General features: G+C 50.3%; 6 protein-coding genes across 6 annotated transcripts; 2 read left to right on the top strand and 4 right to left on the bottom strand.

The window, feature by feature from the left end:
* Positions 1 to 317: 317 nt before the first annotated feature.
* Positions 318 to 3,901, top strand: TGAM01_v205376 (hypothetical protein; the record flags this gene model as incomplete). Its single annotated transcript, XM_018807807.1, has 3 exons — positions 318 to 990; positions 1,066 to 3,366; positions 3,441 to 3,901. The coding sequence occupies 3 exons, from the start codon at positions 318 to 320 to the stop codon at positions 3,899 to 3,901; spliced, it is 3,435 nt and encodes a 1,144-aa protein (XP_018658995.1).
* Positions 3,902 to 4,599: 698 nt separating this feature from the next.
* TGAM01_v205375 (hypothetical protein) lies at positions 4,600 to 6,670 on the bottom strand (the record flags this gene model as incomplete). The annotated part of the gene is made up of 4 exons (XM_018807806.1): positions 4,600 to 5,159; positions 5,224 to 5,904; positions 5,953 to 6,048; positions 6,112 to 6,670. The coding sequence occupies 4 exons, from the start codon at positions 6,668 to 6,670 to the stop codon at positions 4,600 to 4,602; spliced, it is 1,896 nt and encodes a 631-aa protein (XP_018658994.1).
* Positions 6,671 to 9,020: 2,350 nt separating this feature from the next.
* Positions 9,021 to 11,074, bottom strand: TGAM01_v205374 (DNA polymerase iota subunit; the record flags this gene model as incomplete). The annotated part of the gene is made up of 3 exons (XM_018807805.1): positions 9,021 to 10,345; positions 10,399 to 10,696; positions 11,027 to 11,074. 3 exons carry the CDS (start codon positions 11,072 to 11,074, stop codon positions 9,021 to 9,023), a joined length of 1,671 nt encoding a protein of 556 aa, XP_018658993.1.
* A 335-nt stretch (positions 11,075 to 11,409) lies between these two features.
* On the top strand, positions 11,410 to 13,177 carry TGAM01_v205372 (anthranilate synthase component I; the record flags this gene model as incomplete). Its single annotated transcript, XM_018807804.1, has 3 exons — positions 11,410 to 11,421; positions 11,547 to 12,978; positions 13,041 to 13,177. 3 exons carry the CDS (start codon positions 11,410 to 11,412, stop codon positions 13,175 to 13,177), a joined length of 1,581 nt encoding a protein of 526 aa, XP_018658992.1.
* A 644-nt stretch (positions 13,178 to 13,821) lies between these two features.
* On the bottom strand, positions 13,822 to 15,285 carry TGAM01_v205373 (hypothetical protein; the record flags this gene model as incomplete). Its single annotated transcript, XM_018807803.1, has 1 exon — positions 13,822 to 15,285. The coding sequence occupies one exon, from the start codon at positions 15,283 to 15,285 to the stop codon at positions 13,822 to 13,824; it is 1,464 nt and encodes a 487-aa protein (XP_018658991.1).
* A 4,005-nt stretch (positions 15,286 to 19,290) lies between these two features.
* TGAM01_v205371 (hypothetical protein) lies at positions 19,291 to 24,887 on the bottom strand (the record flags this gene model as incomplete). The annotated part of the gene is made up of 3 exons (XM_024549629.1): positions 19,291 to 19,981; positions 20,054 to 23,020; positions 24,085 to 24,887. The coding sequence occupies 3 exons, from the start codon at positions 24,885 to 24,887 to the stop codon at positions 19,291 to 19,293; spliced, it is 4,461 nt and encodes a 1,486-aa protein (XP_024405662.1).
* Between the last annotated feature and the right edge of the window lie 2,628 nt (positions 24,888 to 27,515).

The following is a 27,515-nucleotide window of genomic DNA, read 5'->3' as shown; positions in this document are numbered from 1 at the left end:
GTGCGTGCCTGTTTCACAGCCTTCCTTGGTTGCAGCGGCAGTGATGCCACTAACCAGCCAGACGTGCTCCATGGCCTGTCCTGCATGCCCTTACTAACTTTTTGGCAGCGACCAACGTGCCACGCGCCGTTCACCGACCAGGCTCTTGTGCCGAGACGAAAACAAGAAACACTTGGAGACTAGCACAGCAGGCGAAGATAATTCATAGCCGTCATAAGACTGGTGCAACCCGTTGAGGGGCTACCATTGCACGTCGCTGCTGCTGTTGAAGCACCCATCGCCGCATCTACGCTGAGAGTTCGAATCATTGATATGACATGGAGGGCTCATCACCTCCCCTGGCGGAATACTTCTGGATCGCCGGCATAGAGGCGGTGGTTTACGATGAGTCCTTACCATCAGTAAGCCACTCTGTCGAGACGACTACCATTGCCGAAGACGGAGAGCCTGAAGAGGAAGAGGATGCTGCTAGCAATCATACCAAGCCAAAGGCTGCTCGCCATTCTCGCCAGAACTCTGCCAGTCGCTTCTCTAGGCTTTCTCTGGACGGTCGAAATTCTGTCGATACCATCGAGGAGGATGACGGCAACACAAGAAGCAACAGGAGCAGTGCTACAATCAAGGCCAAGCCGGCCGCTGCTAATGGCAATGGCCTCCTTAATGGCGATGGCCTGATCCCGGGCGGTTCGATGGGCGAGTTCCTTGGCCTTATGGGGGACTTTGATTTCGACAAGGCTCTTCTGAAATTTGCTGCAGAGCGAGAAAATTTTCTGGAAGACCTTTCTTTCAGTGCTGGAGCCAAGACCCAGGCGCGCCAGCCCATGGTGAACCCTCGAGCCGAGCGCATTCGAGCCGATGACGCTGACCCCAGCGGAAGAGTCAGCCCCCTGAAGAGCATCAAAGGCAGCATCCGCCGCAAGATCAGCTTTAGAGATATGAACAGCCTGCGGAAGCAGCCCAGTGTTGCCAGGCCCATGTCACAGAGAGCTCGTGAGTGTGATCCCTCATCTCCTTCCCCTTGTATCGTAACGAGCTCGACGATCATCTAACCTGTCCTCACACTAGCTTCAATACGTACCACACGACGACTGAGCAACTACAACTCTGTGATCCCTCCTCCCGAACCTCTCAACACTGATCCCGACATGCATCCTCTCAAAAGACGATTTGAGCCTATGCTCCTCGATCGGTACCCTCCCAAGACTGCCATCGACGAAGTTGCTCGCCGAGGCAAGTTTCCCGACTACGTGCCCATGTTTGCTTTCCCCAACGACGTTCAAATCGTTTCGTCTGATGATCGGCCGCGAACGACGTGGCACGGATTCACCATGACGTCTGATGATAACTCTAAGCTCTATGGAATCGCACTCATTGTGTGGACAGCGCTGCCTGCCGATGTAGCAGAGGCTGTGGAGCACAAATGCGAGGATTGGCGACAGAGCCACATGTCCAATGAAGAGCGGGAGCTCGCAGCGAGCCTGGGAGTGCGTTTAGCCAGCGAGCGATCGCATTTGTCGCAGCTCTTATCCAAGCTTGGGACAATTCCCTCGGGAACCCCTGCTCGGGACAGGCTTGAGGATCAGATTGGAACTGTTGAGGAAAAGATCAGCCTCATGACGGATATGCTTAGACCGTTGAGACACGGTGCAGCTTCTAGAATTGAGGGTCTTACCACTGGCGAGAGTGGACTTTGGGCTCCGCGTGCTTATGGTATCCTGGGACGAGACCCCGCAAACATGGCTTTCTGGAAAGAATGGCTCAAGGCAATTGTCGTTCCCATGACCGATGGTGCCGTGCTCAGGATCCCCCCAAGTTCTCCCAAAGTAGGCCGATGGCAGCCTTTGGAGCAGTACGTCGTCAATCTGTGCACAGAAGCTTTTAGCCCCCTGGGCTCCAAGACTCAAGTTGAGATTGGTGTACGGGAGCTGCGGCTTTATGCTCGTAAAGAAGCAGCGAATGAGCTTCCCGGCTCTCGGACCATTGACATATACGCCTTGTTCAGATGTCTCTCTCTTGAGAACATAGTGGCTCTATTTGAATACGCCATGTCTGAATCTCGCATCATCTTCCTCTCCTCACACACCAGCATGCTGCACTTGGCTTGCCATGCTATTGCAAGTCTCTTGTACCCTCTGAAATGGGCAAGCATCTTTATCCCCATATTACCTGCCAGGCTGATCTCTGCTCTTGACGCGCCTTGCCCGTACATTGTCGGTGTTGAGCGCCGCTACGAGCGAATTGATCTTCCTGAAGATGACTACGTCCTGGTCGATCTTGACAAGGACACCATTGATGCCACGTCGCAGCCCAACCGCTTGCCGCGACAGCATCGCCGAAAGTTGATGTCATTGCTGCAGGTGGCGGCTCCTCACAAGCTACGTTATGGCGTGACGACTGGACCTCCTCCCTACGCAATGGAGGCCTTCCCATATGATTCTTTCTCATCGGAGAATGCATCCCTATTCACTAGCGTCGCCCCCCCCGCGACTCTCGGTAAATGGGTGTCTCAAAACTCATCCAGCTTTGCGGACCCTGATCCTCCTACTGACCTGCTGCCTCCGGCCTTTAACGGGTTTTCGCTGTCTTCGGTAGATAATGGCAAATCTGATCGGCCAGGAACCAGCAAGTCAACTTCAACCAGCCCTCAATCTTCCGTATCTCCAGTCTCGATGAAATTCCCTCCCATGCCGTCCACTCCAGTCTCACGTAGCGACTCAGGATTTGCCTTGACTGCAACACTCAGGGAGAAGCGATCGGGACATTTTGGAGAAGACAAGGGCCGACGAAGCTCGTCCTTTGGCGTCGACAAGGCTCAGCCCGTCCATCGACCCAGCCTTCCATTTTTGAATGGTCACCAGGCAAACCTATCTATCTCAACGCTAGATTCTGGATCCTCTTTCGGAGGAGGCTATGCTCCTTCGACATATGCGGCTTCAACTCTGGCGGCCTCGACTATTATGCCAAGCATGCAGGTTCAGCCAGTTAGTAACACTGATACAACGGTCTGGGTAGAGGGACATTGCTTCAACTGGAACCCTAAAGACACAGCTTCTGTGTGCACAATTTGCGAAGAAAGATCCGAAGGTGATGGATTTTACAAGTGTGGAGCGTGCAAAACTGTGGCCCACGGCCGATGCCTGGGCTTCGTATCCCTGGTTTGTACTGATGCTTTCCATGCAGACCGGGTCCGGGCAGCGTTTGTACGATGCCTCGCCAGCTTGCTGTATACATACCGCAAATACCTGGGCAAGCCGTCAAAGCAGCACAAGAACAGTGGTCAACTGTATTCCTTTGACATGGATGGATTCATCAAGAGTCTCCCTTACGATCAACAAGAATATGTCACGATGATGCGAGAGACTCAAGGTAAGCTTTGCAATTTATATTTCTTATTTTCTCTTCTTTTGACACTTATACTAACATCCCCTTTTTCTATTCAGCATTTAACGAATTCGTCCATGAAAGAGAAATGAAACTCACCTCTGACCCCGATATCCGACTCTTTGACGAAATCATCATGGCTAAGAAAGGCCGTGGCCGTACCGGCCTGCCATCCAGCTTGTCTCGTCTGTCCACTCTCCGTGGCGGCGGCGGTACCAACTCATGGGGCCTTAGCCCTTCAGGCCGCAGCAACACCGGTGGATCTGGCAGCGGCGCCAAGATTCCCCCTTATCTTGGCGATACCTCAGAGCACATATGGCGCACAGCCTCGGTGCCTCTACCAAAGGGCAACTTCCCTGGCGAGTACCACACCATTGTGACTCGCATGCCGGCTCGTCTGGACAGGTCGCTTATGCGTGAGCCCCGCGCTATTCAAGGAGTTCCTCGCATCGAGCCTCGTGGTCCCAAGGGAGTTGCTCGGAAGCAAGTCCCGAATATGCTAGGCGGCACACCTCAATAAGGAGCTTTCCTTTTTCTTTACAGATGACGAAAACCTGGCATTCAGAAAAGAAAAGAAAGTTGAAGAAGATGAAGGGGTAAAATTCAAATGTATAATAAAATCACTACGCATCGATGTAATCTATTGTCGAAATCGCAAACATACTCGCGGATGGGTCAGAGATAATTTTATTGTTAACAAAAAAAGACACTGGCATGCATGGACTCATTCCGGGTGAGGAGAGAGGCATACGACGGCATATAACCAATTTGGTTGGTTGACTGGTTGACCTAAATGGCGTGGGAAACTTGGTTTTTTTCTTTTTTTTGCTTTTTTAGAACACATTTCATTTTTGGCAGGGCAGCTCTTTGTTAATTGGACTATTTCGATTCTTCGTTTTTTTTTTAATTTCATACATGAATTTGTGTTTCGTCTGCATTTGATGTCTTTCCACCGCCCTTGACTTCAGGAGAGACCAGCCCATATATGAACAATAGCAAAGTTTGCTGGTGCATGATAGCTAAATAGATACAATAACAGTTCGGTCAGAGTGCTGCTCAGCGCATCTGAGAACAGCAACAAAAAAACAAAGCTCAGTGTTGAAATTCGAATAAGTCACCTCCAACTACGAAACACAATCTGTCGGCACGAGCCGCTGGACAAACTGGGGGCGGCGGGGTAAGGGCTGAACAAGCAATGAGGGTACAATCCGATAAGTTTTACTTTCCCACCTTGGCAGCATCTGTGATGGTATCCTCCCAGCCAATATTCTTCAAAATCTGACTCACCTGGCTTTGATAGGTCAGATGACCGCGAGGAAGGCTCTTCATTCTGTAATTTTCGACTCCATCTGCCCCCTGGATTTCCTGCAAGCCAGCGACACCGAACTGGATGTTGGCAGTTCGATAAAGAAATCCGAGCATGTAGTCGTGTTCTGAATAGACGTTGACCAAGCGTCCACATACAACACTCTTGAGCGTCAGCCACACGCGACTCTCTGACGGTGCTGGGCAGCCCATCATAACAACTGAGTCAATGACTCCAAACTGTCGGCGCTCCGCTAATACCATAAGGCATGTATATATGGCACGGGCTCCAAGGCCGTAACCAATCAATGAGACTGGCCTCTCTCCATGAAATTTTTGTCGCAAAATGGCATCAGCAAATACAGCCCCTGCCTTCTCCGCTCTGACTATCGCAACATTCCAAGGATTGTCCAAAATCTTGCTGACTTTGAGAAGTGAAATGGGCCAGGTGGCTTCCACAAGGCTTGAGAAAACTGGAAGAATACACTTAGTATCACTGTATAAAATATTGAAATAGTATGGAAAGCATATGCTTACTTGTGCGAGCTTTAATCTCTGCCTGGGCACTGCTCCAAGAACTGCTCTTTATAACAGTGTCAAGGGAGCTGCCAAGACTTGTGAGGGCTGCAGTTTCCCACCGCGTGACAAAAGTTTCGGTATAGCGACCCAGACATTGCCAAGTTTTTGTGATATCTTCATCCCCAATGACATATCCGCCTATAGCGATAGTAAGGCAAAGTCTTCGATGTTCCGCTGGGATGACTCGGGGGTCGCGGTATTCAGACGCATCCGTGCTATGAATGGGAATGAATGCAAAGTCGGTAACTTCCCGTGCGAAAGTTTCCATCATCTTGCCCAACGGCTTTAGAGTGTTAATGCCGAAAAGGCTGCCTATCGCGAGTGCATTGTCGGCCATTATGCCCAATAGACCTGCCGCTGTAAATTGAGTGAGTCCAAGACCACCGTGGGCCGCACCGATACCAACTGCGGCAAGAGGGGCAGCAAGTTTTCCCGAGTTGTTTCCCAATCCAAGCTTCCAGCGCCGTGAAGTCTTCGTCTCCTCACTCTTCAGTGCAATCGCATCTTCTTCAGAGAGGTTGAGAGCTGTCCTAGCCAGCCCGCGAGCAAGGCGTAGTTCTTCTTCTCGGTATACCCAAGGTGGGAGGTTCAAAGAAGTTGCGAGGCTCTGTATGAGGTGTCTTGCATTTGCTGTGTACTCTTGCATTGATAGCAGAATGAGAAACACAATATGCAACAATAGCCTACGTTTCTCCATATCTAGAGTCCATAGAGCGTTAGGAATCGGGGGAAACTGAGTAGCTAGGCTGCGGTCCGGATAATTGGACGGTGCTCGCGGTGGTCCTAAGCAATAATTAGCAAATGCTATCTAAAAAACAGAGTTGCGTGAAAGAAGGCTCATCAAACCTGTTGCCAGAGTCAGGGGGCTGCGCATCAAGCCGCCGCCACGACCACCTCCAACTCGCCCTCGAGGCATTCCTCTCATTCCACGTCCACGACCACGAATGCTTAGGTGAGGAGCTGGTTGATCACTGACGGCAATATCTCGAACCCGCTGCAACACTATCGTCTGCCATTTGCGGAAGAAGATCAAAGCCTCCTTCTTTAGCTCGCGCAGCTGCGGCGTCATGGCTTCCTTCTCCTCTTTCTCGATGATATCATGCGTCTTGTCAAATGGCTTTGAGGAACCAATTCGTTTTATACCCATAAGTGAATGGGATGTCGGTTTGTGCTGTTTCTGATGATGTAGAGAAAGCAGAAGCCAGTGGTGGTGGTGGTGATCATGGTCGCTTTGGAGTGGAGCAACTGGAGGGGAGTCAAAGATATTGCTAATATCTCTAGCCATTCTCTCCGTAATGGCATTGACTAGAGTTATCAAGTCATTCTTCTCGGCTATTGACAGAATGCCAGTTAAGTCGACTGGCCTGCGTTGGCCATGATTACTGCCTCCACGTCCTCGAGCCATGACGGGCGGTTTCTGACTTTTGGCGCTCAATCGTTTCAAGATAAGGGAATCCAGCCGAGATGCAGTGAGAAATGGTTTCTAGTTTATAAAAGGCCTGATGTCTTGATTAATTGGCGAACCAAAAAAGCAGACACCTCAGAGATCCGCTCTGTAAGTGATTGGGATTCAGTAGGCGAGAGGATGGTCACGGACAAATGATTTCTTGAGAAGTTGAATAACGAGCACCAAATATTGAGGCCAGCAACTGATAGAAGTCATCAGATGGAAAATGCTCTCTAGGGATGAAAGGAAGAGACGGAGAGGCTGGCCAAGCCCGGCCAGATGATTTGAAGCCGTAAAGGGAGATGGAGACAGAAGAGGTGCATCTCACTCTCGTCGATGTTGTGATGAAGAAAGTCGAAAACCAGCTTGGCGGATGAGAAATAAAGACAAAACTCCAATGTAGAGGGGGGAAATCGGAAAGGAAAGAGAATCTGAACAAAAAGTGAGGCAAGCAGAACCTGAAAAGAAGCGAAGAGAAGAGGAAGGCGCGTGGGTGAATTTGGGACTGACTGGCTGCCAGGTGGCTGCCAGTTTCCGACCCCAAAGCCAATGGCAGGAGTAAATGATGCGTGCACACCGGACATGGAAGGAACAGAGAAGAGATGAAAAACAAAACCAAAACACGGAAGGAAAAGAATCGTGGACGAGGCAGGCGCAAAAAAGAGTGTAAACGAAAACAGAGCATTTTCCTTTCTTTCTATGAGCGTTGTGATACAAAGGGCTTGAAAACAGACAGGCCTATGGGATATAAGATATGTGACCGGCAAATAAACACAGAAACAGGGATCTAGAACAGATACTTGGGGGCAAACAAAGGCAAACGTCACTTCATCACGTACGTTGAAAAAGATTCACCGAAAATATCGTCACACCAAAGGCGAGAAAAAAACTACAGAATACGCACTACTAGAAACTTCACTACTTCTCGCGGTAGGTACACAAAGCAGTGATGTAGCAGGAGAGGGAGAAGACAGGCTCTATCGAAACATCCACAGACAGACACAGTTAGAAATGGTGGACAAAATTAGAGGTCACAAGGCCTCAGTAATAAAAAGGCGGAACTCAGTGCTCCCAAAACTACAGTTGCAGCGGCGGTGTGAGCCGTGCCGTCTATTGCATGTTGGAAGCCGTCTCCTGATTCCAGTTCGTTTGTGGATTGCCTGATAAAAGATAAAGCTAATCACAAGTTGGCGATGCGGTAACTAGATACTGGGCAAAGAAAGACATGCAATTATTGGCATGCTCAATGAGGGGCAAGGAAGTTCTGACATCTGCTAGAGTGAAGCAATATAGGAAATGAGAAGCTCTGAGGGCTAGAGCATCCCAAGCGGTGTGTCAAAGCAGAGCTATAAAAAGCGCGGATGCATCCCCAGCACAGAGAAGGCGGCAAGACGTGCGATGGACAGCGGGACAAACAAGCTACCCTGTCCCTTTCTACTTTGTTCATACGGCTATGTACAGCGTCTTTGATGGAGCTTCATCGTCTCTAACGAACAAACAAAACTCTGTTTGCCGGCCAGAGCACCGATTCACGATCCAAGCTGTCCTTGACAATGTATCGTTTGAACATGCATGGCCATGACTTTGTCTACAAACATCCTCTGGGCCGAGCGTGGCAAGGCGATGACACGGCAATCATAGATTAGCTTGACAACGGAGCGTCGGGTTGTGATACAGGTTTGTAACACGAACAAGCTGCATGTCCACCCACAAACATGGTTGGGACGGCTCTTATCCCGGCGCACTTCAGTTTGTTTACTGGATTACGGGATTGGCTACCGATACAGCTTCGTAGTATCAGTCTATGGAGTTTGGTGAATGGCGCCATTCTATGTTGCTACCGTTGTGTTTAAATAAGCTGGCTATAGAGCGGTCTATTTCTACTATTATTCACTCTCCTATTCCCCCTATTTTCCTTCTCTTCTTCGTCAATAACTGTCCATCCAACCACGGCAGTCACAGTCAATCAGGTGTTTTGAAAATTGTTCCTCCTATTGGCTTCCTTGGTATTCCACAAAGTAGTCGCTTGTACGACATGGCTCAAGCCGCCTTATTCACAAAGCTATCCTTTGGTGTGCGGGTTGCGCAGAAATCGCAATCAACATGTGCCCCCCGGAAGACGCACAGAGCACAAGAGCACACCACTGGGCAGCGGGATCCGGCTCCGCGTCATATCGTCATACAGAAACGCGATACAACAAAGCAGACTATTGCTGCTTGCGAGGCGCCCAGTGCGGATATTGAGGCGTGGGCCGATAATGTCAAAAGTAATTTCTCTTGATGAGGCTGGCAGCAAGACAAGATAAACTCATTCGCCCATCTCATGATACCTCACATGAGCGGGCAGCGCAAACAAAGGTATAGAGTGGCCGCAGGTAACGCATATGGAACTATCCGAGGCCTCCCAAGATATGTCAGAATCCAAATCTTCAGATACATCGTCCTCCATTTCGTCTTTCGCAAGTTTCTCATCGTCGTCAGCCGCGTCAGACGTAATCCTCCATGGAGCAAGTACTTCGTCCTGCTTCTTGAACATGACTGCAATGTCTCGTCCCGCTCCCGTCTTGTCATCAGTAGCTCCAGCAACCATGTTTGCTGCGCAGATGTTAATGAGCTGCAAATTCCACGTCTGACCCTTTTCACTCTGTAAGCGGCGGAGTAATGGCAATAGCGCTTCTGCGACTAGCTGCTGAGCAAGCTCGTCAATGTCAGCTTTTAGGTCAAAGATAAAACTCGGTAGCGGTCCTGACCGAGACACACGACTGAAATCTCGAGTCTGGGAGGCATCCGACTTCGGCCATGATCGAGTTGAGAGTCGGAGGGTCCTTGGTCTTGCAATCCACTTTTGGCCGCCTGGTATGTCTGAACCGTGGTCTAGGATAGTAAGATCTACTCTCATTCTCCGAATCAGAGAACACGACAGCTTATGAAGCTCTTCTGTGATTCGGGGTATCGTTTGAAGACCACCGTAGGTGTCTTCGATACTGATTTGTGAAGGGACGTCGTTTGCTTCCTTGACTTCTGTAGGATCCACACCGTGAAGAAACCCCCAGACTCGAGATCCAATGCCTCTTTCCGCGCCAGGGCCACCTAGAAGTACCTCAAGAAAGGACGGGGATACAGTCGGATGGAGACGAGCTTCTCGTGCCGTTACGTGAGAATCAAAGGGGCCAGTGTCTTCAAGCTCCTTGGACATGATGTGTGATTCAAGCACGTGTGTGATTTTGGAGCCCATTCCTGCAATATTGCGCAGCTTGTGCCCATCCACAAAGCTCACGATATCGTCATCGGTCAAAGCAAGCAGCGTTGTCTGATTCCTCGGCTTGTTCTTGCTGCCAACAAGTTTGCTCAGAAGCTTATTTGTAGAGATGCCACAAGTCGATGTGTAACCAAAGTCTTGCTCTAGCTTTAGTCGCAGGTATTGGGCAAAGTGGGAGCCCAAGAGGTGCCTCAAATATATAGGGCTCTCCAAATCCAAGTCCTCGACAGTGGCACCAACAACACAGCCTGCAATGGAGGTCAAGTCGCATGGAAAGCCTACTTCAGGGTCCTTGTTGGATAGATAAAAGAACGACTCGGTCATTGAAGTTCGATTGAGACACGACATGTTGTAGTCGATAATATCCGTCACATCTACGGAGCGTGTTAGCAAGTATTTACTGTCACTCCATTGACCTTGGACGCACCCAAGAAGACTTCATCAAAGCCCAGCCGTTCCGCCTTGCCATTCCAAGAGTGAGATCTCAGGAAATTGAACAGAGTTTTGCTCACATCGCGGAACGGCGTCAAATCCTCGCCATCTACAAGAACGAGATCGGGACAAATCTTCTTTGCCTCCGTGATGAGCATGAGCTTCTTGACATTGCGGCGACGCGCATTGTAGTTGCAGGTGGCCAAGATGTTCTTCTGCTTAATGCCGAGCGGCTTTGACCTCAGCGCCGGGTTTCTGTTCTCAAAGACTTGCGCGTAGAAGCAGTCATAGTCCTGTACATTTGTTTAGTACTTCGTATTGCAAAATGAGGGAACATGTCGCATCACGACGGGCGTTGAGACGGTGAGACGGACAAACTGCAGAATGATTCGGTCTTCTTTGCGTTTTGGCGGCCTTTTCACCACCTTGCCGTCCATATTTCCCGCGGCATCTTCCCTGCGATGTTGGCTCGCAACCCACGGCCGGCTGAGGGCTGAAGCGGCGCCTTATTGGTGCTGCAAGAAAGGCTGTTGGCTATATTGACATTGTAGAACAATGCAGAGGCGCAAGGCATTTGTCAACGCCATTTGGTGAATTGCCGTGAATTGGCCCACCAGACGCACCCATGCCAGGGTTCTACGCCAATCAGAGGCCACAAGCGGCGCCTTCATAGCGGGCTTCAGTGCTCCTCCGCCGTTAAAAGGGCGCTGTAGCACCGCTGTCAGCCGCTAGATTCCAAACCAAGATCGCCGGTGCCGGCCACGCTGCTTGCCCCTCCATCACTAAAAGTCCAGAACCCAGTTGGTGGGGTCGCATTCATTCGAGTCACAACTCCAAGATTCTCGGCTCTTATATCTGGCCATTGATTGTTTGCAGACTCGTCCTCCACATATGCAGACACTCGGACACAGGCGCTTTGAGATTCTCAGTCTGAGGCACAGCGTTCTTCTCCCATAGACAACCCTCTAATCTCTTCTTCTTCGTTTCTTTCCTTCACATCCTTACGATGGCACATGTGGTAAGCTAGCCAGTCAACTTTTTTTTCTTCTCCCCATATAAGAGCTGTCAAAGTCCTTCCCTTTGCCCACATTTCGTCGCTCTGCCATGTGCTAGTATGGCCATCATTCCTTACCATGATTACAGAGAAGCATCGTCCCGTCACTTGACGCTGTCAAGGACCTTCTGAACAAGCCCACCAAGGACGGCGCAAAGAAGCCGACGCTCGTGCCCGTCTATCGCCAAATCACCTCCGACCTCATCACTCCCTCTGCCGCCTACCTCAAAGTCTCGGCGCATGCCAAATCCACGTCCTCCGCCTCCTCCACATACTCATTTCTGTTCGAATCAGCAGCCACCGAGCAGGTCGGCCGATACAGCTTCGTCGGCGCCGGCCCGCGCAAGATCCTGACGACCGGTCCTGGCTACGGCGAAGAGAAGGACCCGTTGCCTGCGCTCGAGGCGGAATTGGCGAACCACGTCGTTGCGCATGTGCCGGGACTGAGACTGCCTCCTCTGACAGGAGGAGCCATCGGCTATGTCGGCTACGATTGCGTGCGATACTTTGAGCCCAAGACTGCGCGGCCGATGAAGGACGTGTTGAAGATTCCCGAGTCTTTGTTCATGTTATACGATACGATTGTCGCTTTTGACAGGTTTTACGGTGTCATTAAGGTCATTAGCTACGTCAAGGTTCCCACGGATGGACAGACAAACTTGGAAGCAGCATACGACGAGGCGAAGAAGACCATTGACGAGCTGGTCAACGTTCTCAACAGCCCCGAGATTCCCCTGCCGGAGCAGGGTCCCATCGAGCTGGGCCAAGAGTACAAGTCCAATATTGGCCGCGAAGGCTACGAGGCCCACGTTACCAAGTTAAAAGAGCACATTGTCATTGGCGACATCATCCAAGCCGTGCCCTCGCAGCGTTTCGCTCGTCCTACCAACCTACACCCGTTCAACATCTATAGACACCTGCGAACCGTCAACCCGTCGCCGTATTTGTTTTACATTGACTGCCAGGACTTCCAGATTGTCGGCGCATCACCCGAGTTGCTAGTCAAGTCGGAAGCCGGCCGAATCATCACCCACCCCATCGCCGGAACGGTCAAGAGAGGCCCGACGCCAGAGGATGATGAACGCCTGGCCAACGAGCTGCGCTCTTCGCTCAAAGACCGAGCCGAGCACGTCATGCTCGTCGATCTCGCCCGCAACGATGTCAACCGTGTGGGCGATCCATTCACCGTCCGCGTCGACCGCCTCATGGTGGTGGAAAAGTTCAGCCACGTGCAGCACCTCGTCTCCCAAGTCTCCGGTGTCCTGCGCCCAGACCAGACCCGATTCGACGCTTTCCGATCAATTTTCCCGGCCGGCACCGTGTCCGGAGCGCCAAAGGTTCGCGCGATGGAGCTCATCGCCGAGTTGGAGCAGGAGAAGCGCGGCGTGTATGCCGGTGCGGTTGGATATTTTGGTTACGGAGGAGTGGACGAGAACGGCGAGGATGTTGAGGGCGCAATGGACACTTGTATCGCTCTGCGGACCATGATGACGAAGGATGGTGTGGCGTATCTCCAAGCTGGTATGTCTGAGCTACGTTCATGCTAGGAACTGGTCCAAGAAAAGCTAACGTTGATTATCTAGGTGGCGGCATTGTATTCGACTCTGACGAGTACGAGGAGTGGCAGGAAACCATTAACAAGCTGGGTGCCAACATGCAGTGCATCACTTCAGCGGAGGAAATTTACTATGACCAGCAACAATCCGCAAAAAAGGCATAAACTAAAAAGAAACTTAAAAAAAAATGAAAAGCCAAGAAAAAAAAGGGGGAGATTAGGAAGGCAGGAAAACATTTTTGAACATATATCCACCCAAGGAGCATTATGAACTATAGTCTACCTGGGTGTAATGGGGACTTGACAATGTCCACTTCTACGGCTAGGTATTGAATAAAGACTATTCATCACATAAGACATTTGTTTTTGATAGAGTGAAAGAATTGTGTATGGCTGATCAAAGCCCAGTAGTATTGATATATCCAAGAAACTAATTAAAAAAAAGTTGGTATAATATCCTTGAAAGATGACCCCTCCTCATCACCGTAATCTCGTGTTTCCCATCTCAAATTTTACAGTTCGTAACAACTTTCATTTCTCATAAAATGCAACCCGATTGTGTTCGCTTTGCTTTGCTTTGCTTGCTTTCCCAATGAAAATGCTACTTCCAAAGAGAAGGATGAAAAAGTAAAAACTCCCTGCCCTATGCCTTTGCTTCACCAACCCTATTGCCATGTCTCCTTATATCCAACAGAGACTTTGGCTATAAATACATGAAAGATTTTTTTTTTTTTTTTTTTTTTTTTTTTTTTTTTGTGCTTTTGGCAAAACACCCTTTGATGAAATCTATTCATCAACAAGGGGTAAGCCTAGCTCACGCTTACGGATGCGTCCTGCGCCTCAGCTAGCTCTGGGATAGGCGTATCCCGCTTCCGCTTATTGCACTGCGACTGCGCCCTGGGCTCCGTCGGCGTCTTCATGTCGAGATCATATCCCAGGGAGGCCCCCGAGAAGGCCTGGAAATCTTCCGAAATGACGCTGCTAGCGTCGGACATGTCAATGTCAATGGCCGAATCGGAACTGCTCTCGATGCTCGCCGTCGGTGTGTCAGGCACCATCTGGATGTCGGGCACCTCCACCGCGGCCCTGGGCACAGCCTCATCGTCGTGACGGTTGCTGCTGGGCATCTTGGCCCCGGCCCTTGTAGAGGTAGCTGCCTCAGCCCTCGAAGCAGCGATTGCGCCGCCGACGCGTTCGTCATCTTCCTCTTCCTCGTCTGCCACGCCAATCGTCCAGACCCACTGGCGTTTTTTCTCCTTGCGCTTGCGCTTGCGGATGCCTCCGTTGCTGCTGCTGCTGCTGCCGCCGGGCGTTGTCGAGGGCGAAGACGTTGCACTGCCACTCAAAGCCGCAAGCTTGCGTCGCATGTCCTCAAAGGGGCCTGGCGTCTGGCCCCCATTTTCGATTTCGTTGGGCGAGAAGGCCTGCTTCAGGTCGATTCCCCTGTCGGCTCCGATGGGCGAAAACGACGGCGAGGCAGGTGAAGCCTCCTCGACGAGAAGATCGATATGTGACTTGGTGTACTTGTTGGTGATGATGGTCTGAGTGAGAGGGTTGTTGTAGCCCACTCGCTTGGCGGCTCTTTCTTGCAATCTCAAGGACTGCCGCCTTGGTGAAGGGGGAATGGCCGTCCTAGGAGGAAGAGGAGAGTTTCGCAGGATGCTGTGGAGAGTGTGAGGGTGCGTATAAGGTGCCGGAGCCCCAGTGTTGAACGGGATGATATGCCGTCTAGAAAGAAGAGGCTCGACAGGAGAGCAGGGAGAGGCCACAGTATATCCCCTGGCTCTAGAAGAGAGATCCTTGGGTGAAAAGGAAAAGGCTTTGGGTCCGTTGGAATCAACGGCGCCAGCAGACATGGGAGGTGTTGGCGTCATGGTGCTAGGAAAGGCAATCTCCATCTGCTGCGGCGGTGAGCCTGATGTATCCGTGGTGGGTGTCGCTGGAAAGTCGGCGACATACGGAGTCTTGATCGGAGTCTTGAGCTTCAGCTTGGGGCCTCGGGACACAACTGGTGTCTTCAATGATAGGCACTGTAGCGTGTTGATTGCTGTGAGGGGCTCTGGTTGGACTGGCGTAGATCTCTCGATGGCGGTTGCATAGACGTTAGACAAGGTGTTGCAAGCGGTGCGGTCGGTAGGGTCGACTTGGAAGCCTCTTGTCGGCCTGCTGGGGACGGAGGGGACGGAGGGGACGGAGGGGCTGGAGGTGTTGATCTTGAGCGACAGGCGCGGCCTCTTGGGCGGGCTGTGGTGCAGTGGCTGAGACGCCATCATGATGGAAGTTGTGATGTTCGATGCCGTATATAATGACGCAGTATCAAGAAGAGAGATGGGAGTTATAGATATGATGTCGAGATGTCGAAAGGTGAAAGAGGTGGAGTGGGGTGAGATGAGTCGGGGGTGAGATGAGTCGACGTTGAAAGAGAAGACGACCTTGGCGTAAAGGAGGCGATATCCAGACACACTCTCCGTCAAGCGATCGACCCAACACGAAATCGATCAACAGCCCCAGTCGTAATTATCCGAAAGAACGCTTGGTGGTTGCGTGCTTCGTATCGGTGGATGTTAATATAAGCTTTGTGCTGTGTTGTGCTGTGCTTTGCTTTGCTGTGGACTAATTTAATGAACAGAGTTATAAGACGAGAAAGCCAGCCAACAAAGAAAACACAAAACAAGGTTCCGAGTACGAGTTTTATCTACCCCCGTACCAGAATCAGAAATGCCGCAGAACCAAGTTCCAACAGCGCAGACAAGGCGGGATCCTCGGCGGCTATATACAGGTGACGACGAAACAACCGCGCATGTTTTGCATCGTCCACGGCGCTCCCATGGCCAGGCTTCTCCGCACTTGTCGCCCAGCTTCCTTTCCTTCTTCTTCTCCTTTTTCCCATTTTGCGCCACCGCCATGAAGTGGACCCCGCCTTTGTTCAGCTCCTGTTATTCTCTCTCTACAGTACTACTGACTGTATCTCTCTTTTCCCCCTCCGGATAGGCGCGAGGGGCGACCAAAGGCGCAACGGCACGGGAAGCGGAGACGTCGAGAGGGCCACGCCTGGTGGAGGGTCGAGCGCGGCCGTGAGTGGCTCGTGTTGCTATTTCGAGCCTGCGGGTAAGCGCTGAGCTTCGACCCCTGCTGCGGTGCCCTGAGGCCAATGGTCCGCGCCTAAGCTTCGGATGCTGTAGCGCAGCGAACCGGCCTCTGGCTGCACGGCCATCGCTGCTGTCACACGCCGCGCTGCCAATGAGCGAGTCGTTTTGCGAGGCGCTACAGCAGCCGTCGGCAATCGCAGAGCGCCTGTCACAATGTGGCGTCGAGAGAAGCCGTTGCCTTGTCGCCGGTGGAAGATACGTAGAGACCTCCACGATTTGCAGGCGTGCTGTGCCCTTGCCGCAAAATCGACTTTTCAACTTGAGATTTCATCTTCGCCACATCGTGTTTGCCACGAGCCTCTCGCCCCTCCCGGGAATAGGCCGCATCGTATCGTTGCTCAGCATCGAGTGACAAACAGGGGACCAAAAACACTAAATATACGGAGTAGAATGCAAATTTAAAACTCCACGCAATGATGTCCCTGGCCCTGGAAATGTGATTATTGTGGAGGCGCCGAGGCACACGTTGCGGAAAATTAGACGGGCCGGTGCACCAATGGCGGCCGTCTAGTGTCTCCGCCTAGTGGGTCAAGGGCCATTTTGGGCACGGGCACGCAGGTACTTTGTCGGCACCGAATGGAAGAATTCCTGATATGGGGGGCGTGTTGGACCTCATGACATGAAGACGTTTGTTGGATTTGATAGAGCAGTTGAACAGAAATTTCCTAATGTTCAACGGAAATTAATTTTAATTCGTCAATCTCAACTTTGATTACTTCTTTGTTGGCGATCAAGTAACTCGCAACCCGTTCTTCATCTGTACCGCCAATGCAGAGACGTCTACATAGAACATGTAAGCCATCAGTTATAGCCTCACGTACCCGTAGGACCATCCCATACCCAGGAGAAAATCCTCCACAAAATGCTTCGTTGACATCCCCTTCAAATCTGTGCAGCAGATTGCAATCTGCCGGGATGTGACCCTGTCAAAGATTCCAGAAGAAAAAGAATGCACACGTCTCATCGCATGAGCCACTCACTGACTCGTGGGGCAATATCCGGAAAGGTTCAAGAGCTACTACTGTAGGATGAGGCCAAATAAGATTATACTAGGCTACGTACTGCTACTACGCGGCACTTGAGCTAGAATCATACCAGGGTACGCAAAAACTTGTTTCAAGACGTAAATAGCAACATCTTGCTGATTACACTCATCTCTTACTACTGTACTACGTGGTAAGAACCCCGGTGTGGAGAGCCAAACGGGAATACCTCGTATGACCCCATATATGAGCCCATCTTGCATGGTACAGTCGAGAAATACTGCCACATAACAAGTCTAGGTAGGAACCTATCAAGTTAGTCGATGACATACATGTTGTATTAGCACTTGCTCAACTAATATGATGTCATTTGAGAGCAGAATAGACATCCTTTCTTACCCAGACTCATGGCTACTCAGTCTATATTGCCTTTGGACAGATCAGATCTCTAAATATACTAAGCTCTTAATAACATATAGATTAATGTAACAACAAGCCCCAATGAACAGAATATGTAAGCTGCACATACATATACTTTCTATAAACCAACCTCCCAAACCCCCGTCTAAGCACTACCGCAAATAAGATCGCCATCTACAGAAAAGACAAACAAAACTCAAACTGAGACAATCCCTTCAACGGCCGCATATCTATTTCCATAGTCAGATACGTGCGAAAGCAGATATTCAGGCACAGATGCTGCATCATCTACTGATCAACATTGTGCACCGGGAGAGAGAGACAGTCAGCACGGCCACATGGGAGATCTGATCCCCAAAACTGCCAAAATAAGCCCACCTATGCTTAGGCATCATCCCCTTTGATGAAAAATAATTTTAAAAACCTACCTACCTACCTACCTACCTAGTACCCGGATTACTAGGTCCATCTCAATCAAGAAGGAAACAAAGAAAATAGCCTTCTAGCACAGACCAAATGATGACACATTCCCCAACATCTACTAATACCAAGTACTATAAAAAAAGCACGTCAAAGAGATCCGTGAGAACCCTGCCTCGCTGTCAGCAGATGCCCCAGAAGGGCTACTTACTGATCAATGCTTGCTGTCCAAGTGCTTCATCTTCAAATTAATCACTGTATGTACATGTTAGGCAAGAAACATCGCCAGTTTCTTTCTTACCCCAAGAGTAGCGCTGGAGCCAAGCAATAGCTAGGTGCTATGTACTACGATTTCTATTTATGGTGGGTGACAGCACAAAGCAATTTAATTCTGTGGAGTAATACGGTCCAAGTCTGCAAGGAAAAACAAGCCTGGAGAACATTGCTCTTGAACGAGCGGTGGGCGAAGAGCTCGACCCCCTTGACGCTATTTTCTCACCTGCACACAGGCTAACCCCCTTTATTTTCACTTCTTCTAAATCCAACTATCGCTACTACTACTACTACTATTACAAGAATAGCTATTCACACGCACATGGCAATAAATAGCGAGCTTCTTCAATGATATCTCCCGATCCCCGCGATTTCGGAATCCGGCGTCCAGGCCCCTGGAGAACTCTCCAGCCATAATGCCAAGGTGGTCTCAACACGACCTAGCAAAGCGTCTCTCTGCCTGAATATAGATCATCCTTGTCGACCGCAGCAAGATCCCTCAGGCTCGTCAGCCATGGACGGGCTTTGTATGTGTAATCCTCCCAGGCTAGCCCTTCAGCGACCCTCTTGATCGTTGATATAGCCTCACCGCATCATGCTCCCCATGCGCCAGATTAGTCTTCTTCCCCGTCTGGCCAGCTCATTCCACACAGCCCTATAAATACTCTTTCATGCCTCGTCGTCACGTCCGGCATCTTAGTCAGGTTAGTATTCATGCCCCTTTTCCGTCCATAGTAGCTGTCGCTCTTGCGTCATCCAGGCCTTTTCTTTGTCGTTGGTTTTATTCTCCTGCCTAAGCAGCGATCCCAAAAAATAAGACAAAAATAAGCCAAAGCACTTAGTCTTGTAATGTAACGTTAACTTTGGCGCAGCAATCTCCTCAGACCAGGTGGGATAATCTTTTTCTTTCTCTCTCTTTCTCTCTCTCTCTCTCTCAGCATAGAGTATCGGTACAGTGTGCTCTGTTTCGGCCTTGGTAGGCTTTTCAAGTGGAACGTATTAGTCGAGATTTTGCATAGCCCAGCTTTTTGCTTCAAGCAGCGTGGATTATCCCTTGAGACTCAAGTAGCCGCCCCAGGTCTCCAAGCTTTACAGGCTTGGTTAAGAACATGTCCATTCCGCTACCAAAAGCTTCCTGCTGGGCGTCTTCCGTTGTCAAGCCTGAGAGTGCAATAATTGGCACTGGTGTTAGTCCCTTTTGGGTTTCGTGAGCTCTAATGTGTCTCGTGGCCTCAAAACCATCCATAATAGGCATAGATATGTCCATTAAGATGCAGGCATATGGTGTGTCAGAACTTGAAAGAAAGAGATCCACTGCCTCCTGGCCGTTCTTTGCGGCGTCAAATCCAATGTTACGCCTCGTGATGTAAGTAGACAATACTTTCAAATTGATGAAATTGTCATCAACGAGCAGGATTCTGATCGGTGGTGTCTTAGGCTCATTAGTAGACACTGCAGGTACTTGGACCGTTGCGCTGAGTGGTGCTGACGGATTGCCACTGTTTGCCCATACTGGTCTGTCGACTCGAGATACTGTACTAGCTGATCGACTTAGAGAGGGCCCGCCAACATTGTTGGCAGAGAACGCACTTGGCATTCTCTTGGGTCCCTTTGGTCGCTTGGCTACCATTGGTGCTGAGGTGGCCGCTGCTGGTGAGTTGGAATTGCTCGTCCATCGCATATATGCCGAATGTAGCGTTCTGGCAAGTTTACGCGGTCCAGTTCTATTGATTGCAACGTATCAGCAAGAGTCATCTGTGTAACAGTTTTTGAAATAAAGAAATTGGCAAACTCACGGTTGTGATATAAATTCAAAGACAGCAGCAGAGTCGGCCTTCTTGAACGCATGCGACTGGCGATAGGCCACCAATGCATTTGAGCACACGACTACATTAGGCGTCTTGGAAAATGTTTGAAGATCTTCCTGTACTGGTTTCAAGTCCATATAAGACCACATGACAAGATCTGGCGTTACAGCTGTATCGGGAGTATTGGAAATAATATCCATGTGCAGCCACTCACGGCAGATGTCGACCACAGCCTTTCGCCATTCGGAATTCGTCATTAGAAGCCTCACTCGCAGCCCTTTGAGATCTTCAACTTGTTCTTTGAAAACTTTGTCTTCCTCGGAGATTATAGGAGCCGTGCCTAAAGACAGGGGCAATTGCTGCAGCGGGAGTGTGACTGAGGCTATTGTTCCAACGCCAACTTCACTCTGAATCGAGATATCGCCTTGTAGATGTGTGGTAATCTGCTTCACAAGGCTGAGTCCTAGCCCAGCGCCTGGTGATAAGGGATCCTCCTGAGAAAAGGGGCGAAAGAGCCCGTGTTTGAGAAAATCGGCACTGATACCCTTGCCGGTATCTTGTACTGTGAACCGAACAACGCGTTCCTTCTTCCGGCTTCGGGTACGGATCATTTCTTGCGTAAGTGATACCGTGATCGTGCCGCGCTTGGTATGCTTCAGTGCGTTGCCGAAAATGTTCATGACTATTCGACGGATGGCTCCGACATTGGCGATATAACCCCAGTTGCATCTCACATCCATTGAGAGTATTATCAGTACGTCATCGAAAGACCATTTCAGCTCCCCATTATTGGTCATCCAAGGCTCGAGTTGGTCTATGGCTTGCAACGAGTCCGACTGATGGTTAGCATTCACATCACTGTTGATTGAGCCGTTCTGTCGATCCGACAGCTGTTTCACAGATAGGTGTAAGAAATTGAACCCGGCAAAGACACTCTCAACTACTTCCTCCACGATATGATCAAGTCGCGAGTCTCTCAGCAAAGACTTCTTCCCAAACTGCCCTAATTCGAGACCATTCGATGATAGACTAGGAGCCCTATCGTCTCGGCCAGAGAAGTGGCTAATCCTAGAATATTCAAGGAGGTGGTCTACGGTGTCAAGAAGTGTACGGGAGCAAGTTTCAATGGTGTGGGCAACATTCCCCTGGAAAATGTCGAGCTTAGTATCAATCAGTAATTCCGAGTTGAGCAAGATGCCGTGTAGTGGAGAGCGTAGTTCGTGCGAGAGTGAGCCCAGAGCATCGGTTTTTGCTTTATCGGCTCGCAAATCCTTGAACCGCAGGATTTCAGACATGGCAAGCATTCCAAAAGCCCTCAGGTAGCTCAATTCTTGTTCAATAGAAAAGCTTCGGGCCAAGTCCTTGGTGTAGATGAATCCGCCAGCATACCATCGATCTTTTCTCGGATCCCACAGGGGGACGAAGCAAACACTCCGAGCGCCAGGGAATGCTTTGAGAAGAGCCTCTCCCTCGCGCTGTCTTGCCGAAGATCTCGTCTGTGATTTATCTTGCAGAGATATTAAACTAATCCTGGAGTCGGATGTAAGCAGCGGCGAATACACCGCCGACGGCTCAGGAGACGGGAATAGCTGTTCGTCTTCCGATGAGTCTGATTGCAGCTCCCCATCAGCTCCAAAGTTGAAAATTTGGCCCTTAGGATACCGGCGAATAAGTTTAGACAAGAAGCTGTCTGTCAGCGTTATGCGAGGTTGACCTGGAGCGTCTCCATCGATGCTCGATGCTCTGGACGTAGCGTAGCCAATGAGCCTAGATACCGGCATGGCCCTACTTCGACGTCTCATTTCAAGGTCTTCTTCGCTGCTACTCGCTGTAGATGTCTGGCATTCTTCGTCGTTTGTAATGTTGGTGTGCGTCTGAGACAGGTATGGCTGAATTGGAGCTTCAAAAACAAGGCAGCCTTCCACCTCGATTGACTCTCGGATAAGATTGGCAGCCTTGGATATAATGAGCACGGAACTTTCGTCCTCTGTCAAGGCAGCCATGGCTTTGGCTTCAGAGAGCATGGCCTCTGAGCTATCGACGGAGAATGTACGCTGATCGTGTTCAGAGATTGCGTCAATCGGGTTTGTCGTACCGTTCGGGTCCGGCAATTGAGACATTGGCGATAGTTGGGTTGCAAGATCATCTCCAAAATCGTCTCGCTGCTGCTGCTGCTGTTGCTGTTGCTGCTGTTGCTGTTGCTGCTGTTGCTGCTGGGAAGACCGCATGAAATTAGGGCTGTTTGCAAGCGTCTGGCATCCCCCTTCAGTAGGAGGGCCTGTTGTAGGCTGTTGCCAGTCAAGTATAGATGATTTGCCTTCAATAAATGACCCCAAGCCCCTGTTCATTCGTATGTCTCGCCTATGCAAAACCTTTAACCTCTGCGCCTCGAGATGGTCCATGATTGCACAGGATATATCTCGTAACCGCTGGGAGTGGCCATCATTCCAAGTCAAATTTGGTGCTTCGTTGATGACACAATATACACCGATATTGATACCACGTCGAGTTCGTATCGGGACAGCAGCATAGAATCGAGCCAAGGTGCCTGGCTGGCAAAACGGCTTGGCACAAAATCGAGAGTCAACGACGAGGTCGTAGGCCAAGGTCAGGGGGAGCTCCCTTGCCGATTCCCCATTGGCAGCCTCCCCGAGGAGACTGAGCTCGCAAACTCCATGACTGCGAGGAATAGCGGTGCCGCATAGCCAGAGGGGGCGTTCGCAGTCGTCGCTCTTGATCGATGGACACAGGCGCTGGGTGGGCGTTGCTTCGGCCACGATACACTGGCGGTGGGCGTCGAACAGGGAGATGAGGGACCTATCGGTGCCGGTCTGGAGGGCACCCAGTTGGGCGAGGCCCGTCAGGATCACGTCGTCGGCAGCCGAGAGCTCAGATGAGGGAATCGGCCGGCCAGTCTCGTTCAGCCTGATGGAGCTGAGCAGAGACGCCGAATATCTGCCACAGGGCACGGGTTAACAGCTGGTTGGGCGACATGAGGCGAGGCCGGCATGTCCATCAGGCTACACATGGAAGAGAGAAGAAAAGAAAAGAAGAAAAAAAAAAGAAGCCTCTTACTCAAACGTCTCCCGCTCTCTGGCAGACTCGGACACCAGCCTGACGGGCTTCACCGAGCTTCGGTCCGAAAATGCTGCCATCACCGTTCCACAACCTTCGCTGGTCACAGAGCAGGATTATTAAAGACCATCTGGAGCGCCGATCACCAAGGCCTCGATGCACTCAATACTATGCAAATGTGCATGTGTGGCAGGTGCCTTGGCAAGGTCACCGACGCTACAGGCCTCTCGTGGCAGAATTTGCGCCCAGGAGGGCACCCTGGATGGCACCTTGTAAGCACTCCATCGCGCTGCAGCAGCCACCGATACCGTCCGCGGCTTGTCCAGCAGCTCCAGGCTCGGGCAGCTTCAGAGCTCCCGTCTAGCAGCCAACAGCTCTGCTCGGGTGGCTGCCCATCACTACCTAGGTAGAGCACTATCGGGGTGGATCGTCTCAAATCACGGTGCGTTCCGTCACTTTTCGATTTTTGGAGCTCAAAGTTCGACCAAAGGCCAGCCAAGGCCGAAGCCAAGTTGTGTATACTCACTTCAGGGCGCTGCAGCGCACGCGGATGGATGTACTCTGGACCGAGACGGTTGTGGACGAGCCGGTACAAAATGGTGCTCGTGTCCACTAAATAACGGAGGCTTTGCTCCAGTTAGTCTGCCTTGGGCTTATCTTAGTGCTATCTTAGTGCTTCTAGCCCCAAAGCAGCAGGTCTCTGGTTGTTTTGGTACTGATTCTTTCAACAGCATCTCGATGCATCCCAGCAGTAGTCGCAGTAATTCTCCCTGCTTTAGATTTATGGCCTCGTGCCTTTGCACATGAAGTAAATAACAAATATCATAGACAAAGAAGAAAAAAGTGAAACAAAAAAAAAAGCAAGCGCAGCGCACAGACAGAAAGGCGCTCAGCCTTCCCCAAAGCTCAAAGGAGACGCATCACAGCCATCGCTCATAACATACAGCTGCCGTCGGGCATCGTCGCGTAGCCGGCTCCCCAAACGATTCAAATTAAGGATAATCTGATTCATGTTCTTCATTTTCTTCCTATCTACACGAGATTCTTCAGCTATATCGTGGTTTTCGGAGCCTCGAAACTCTCTCTCTGGGTGTAGCATCATGTTGTGCTCTGTAGGGCACTCGTAGAGGGGTGGGTGAACCATGAGACCTGACCCCTCCAACTGTTCCTGTTCGTTCGCTTCACATATGCCCTTGCTTCGCTTCGAATGTGCGCAGTGGTATGCTCCCTGAGCCTGATCATTGCCCCAGGGGAATAGTGAATCCAATGTATCGAGGTCCCAATGCGGGTCAAAGTCGGCACTGAGGGTGGTAAATGGATCTGGCATGTCCGAGAGCTCTGAAGGTGAACTCATTAGCGACGTTGTCGGAGACGTCGTAGCGGATAGGACATCAAAATAATCGCCATCATCGTTGTGGGCGGAGTGACTATAGTCTGTGGGAGTAATAAACTCAAAGTCGTGGGCCGGCATATGAACTGCTGAATTACTTGTAGATGTCGTGTTATCTGCTGAAGCGGTAGTCATATCTTCCTGCTGTTCTGAACGGGGTGAGAAAAACCATGGCAGGCGAAAACTGTTGCCCGTATTCCAGGCCGTCTGGGGGAATTCGTGGGCAAATTGGCGATTTACTTCTTCATACAGAGAGAGTCTAGCCAGAGCATCCTGGCTCAGGGCCTTGTTTGGCTGCATGAGCGACACGCGCCGGATATCATATGGTCGTCGGTCAGAGCCGCTATTCTTCATCATGGTGATTTTAGGGATATTTCAAGACGGAACTTGCGCGGGAAACAAAAAGTGATGAAAAAGGCATCCCAGATGCAGCCATGTTTAGTCGAAAACAAGCAATTAGGGGGGGGAGGGCTTTCAGCGTTACCAAGTGTCCACCCCAACACAAGCCACGCAATTCAATGCATCGAAGGGATCGAATTTCTGAAATCGCATCGATCCTGGAAGGCGGGTGACACTGAGCCTGCCCGACGTCATGGCTGCACGCCTTAATGGTCAGCTCCATGGGTGGCTTTGCGTGGTCCGGGGGAAAAGCTCCCGTTGAAGGCAAGGGATCGGCCGCGGGGGCCCAGCGGGTTCGCGCCAGTTGAGTTTCGCCTCCACGTGTGTACACGTATGGAGGTGCACAAAAACGGAATGTGGAAGATGGTAGCCTATTAGTGGCAATGATATTGACTTGTACCTCTCTAACAGCAGCCTAGGATTAGATTCAGCTTATTGGTAAAGATGTTACAAGATTAACAGATAAGGTGCATGGCTAAGCGGGGCAAAGAGCAAGGGCGCTGAGTTTCCACTCTTGCCACTATACCGAACGGAGGTATCCTTTCCTCTTGTCAGTACATCAAAGCAGCTAGGACAATTCATGCACCAGCGACAGAGAAACTGTAAAATAAGGAAAAGAAAAACGTAGAGATGCTAATGTGATTTTGCCACCCAGAGCATGCATAGGTATATTGGAGAAAATAATCTCGACGAGCCTCTGGTAAGACCTACGATTTTCTACTGTTACCAAGTAAACAAACCTGTCATCTGTCAGTCGCAGTATTAATCATATACTTTCAAATCAAACTTGACTAAACCACCGGATGTAATCATTTCTGACAGGCGGCGGCTGAATCCAGTTGGCGATCTTTGCTGCGAAGCCGCTGATGTCTAGTCCAGTAGCACCAATGAGGATATCTGATGCGAAGATCTTTTTGCAACACTTCCGCGGCAACTGTGCATCAATCCTCCCTACGAGCTCTTTCTTCTTTCTTCTATTTTCGTGACAAAATGTATTATTTTTATTTCCTTGCCAATTAAATGGGCTGTGCAGCTAACCAACTTGTCATCTACAATATGTGAGACTACCCTAGATTCGTTGCAATTGATTTCGAAGCCATGTAAGTTAAGCTAAAACATTTTAGATAGCCACAAAAAGAAAAAAAAAGAGAGATACTGGAGATAGCTACAAGTTGCTATTCAGATCCATATAGGTCGCCTGTAAGCAATAATACTATGAAATAAATCTCAAGTAAGACGCAAGATTACGTATTGTTTCTCTCCAGTATATCTATCGTAGTCCTTCCTCCCGTAAAACACCCTCTTACGACTCAACTCCCAATGCCTTCACGCCGACAACCCTGTCCTCTTTATCATCCCGCGAAATAACCCAATATTCCGCTCTCGTCAGATCTCTCGCAACTCTATACACCCTGACATCGTTTCCACGAGTAGCCTCGGCCACAGCATCAATAATGTTTGCGTATTGTCCATCCGAGTCCCAGTCGACAGGGTCCATGATATCGACTTGAGCGTTTTCGGCGTCCCAGTGCTGAATTAGTTTTGCGAATTCAACTGAAAACCATCCCAGTTAGCATTTACTTCTTTCACCCTCTTATGAGGCCTTCCCCCCCGTCTTTCCCATAAAGCCAGAATCCCTGAGACCAGGAAAGGAGTGAAGTATTGAGGCAGCACTCACCTTCATCGGGAAGCCCCCCCTCGCCCTTCCACTTCAGCGACACCCCCTTAAATGGCTCATCCGCCTCGCTCACGTAAAATGCATCCTTCAAAGCATCCGCGATGCTCTTAGGCAGCTTGCTCCCCTCATCCTGGGTCTTAAACGTCCGCTGCTGTCCCGCGCTCTGAGCCGATGATGCTGCTGCCGCTTGCCCTTCCTCTGCGTCCTGGTTCGCCTTGTTGAGGAAGGCCATGTAGTCTTCGTCGCTCGCCATCTTGCGGTGCTGCTGCGTATGTGAAAATGCTCGGCGCTGGGTGCTGGAAAGGGAGATTCGCGGGGTGACTTGGGCGTGTTGCTGCTGCGCACTTGTGTCTATAGGGCTGGCCAACTGTTTGCGCTGAGGTACTTGTGTGTTGATATGGAACCTTCCTCTGAGTGACAGGTTAAGGGCGCCGCCGAGTCTTTTTTGAATGATTGGCATGAGTGGGAGTGGTAGGACGATATGCAGGCGTTAATGATGGTTCGTGCAATCAAAGCTCGAGGTCCAGTCAGCTCGAGGTGGGATGACGTCAACGCGGGCGAATCCGTCCATAGAACTGAAACCACAGCATACCAGATCTTGTCTTTGAACGCTTTCAAGTTAGGCACCACAGGCTAGTAAAACGCTGTAAAATTGCTGTAGGACTTTATATCCTTGGATTATAGCTGCACCAAAAAAAAAAAAAAAGAATAGCCAAGGCAGTATTCTGAAACGACAGCACAGACTTGTTGTTAATTAATGTTTACTGCTGATGTTTATGGTTAATGTTTAATGAAGACTTGTAACCCATACGGCGATTGTCATTATGCACATTTATGCTTGGTCACACATTTTGTATTGGCGCGGCTACTTTGGCATGCATATATATGCGTGGGATTTCCATTATCGT

This window comes from Trichoderma gamsii, assembly GCF_001481775.2.
Source record: "Trichoderma gamsii strain T6085 chromosome Unknown Scaffold_16.2, whole genome shotgun sequence".
Taxonomy (NCBI): domain Eukaryota; kingdom Fungi; phylum Ascomycota; class Sordariomycetes; order Hypocreales; family Hypocreaceae; genus Trichoderma; species Trichoderma gamsii.
The sequence above is the reverse complement of the archived record's forward strand: the minus strand, read 5'-3'. Positions and strand labels throughout refer to the sequence as shown.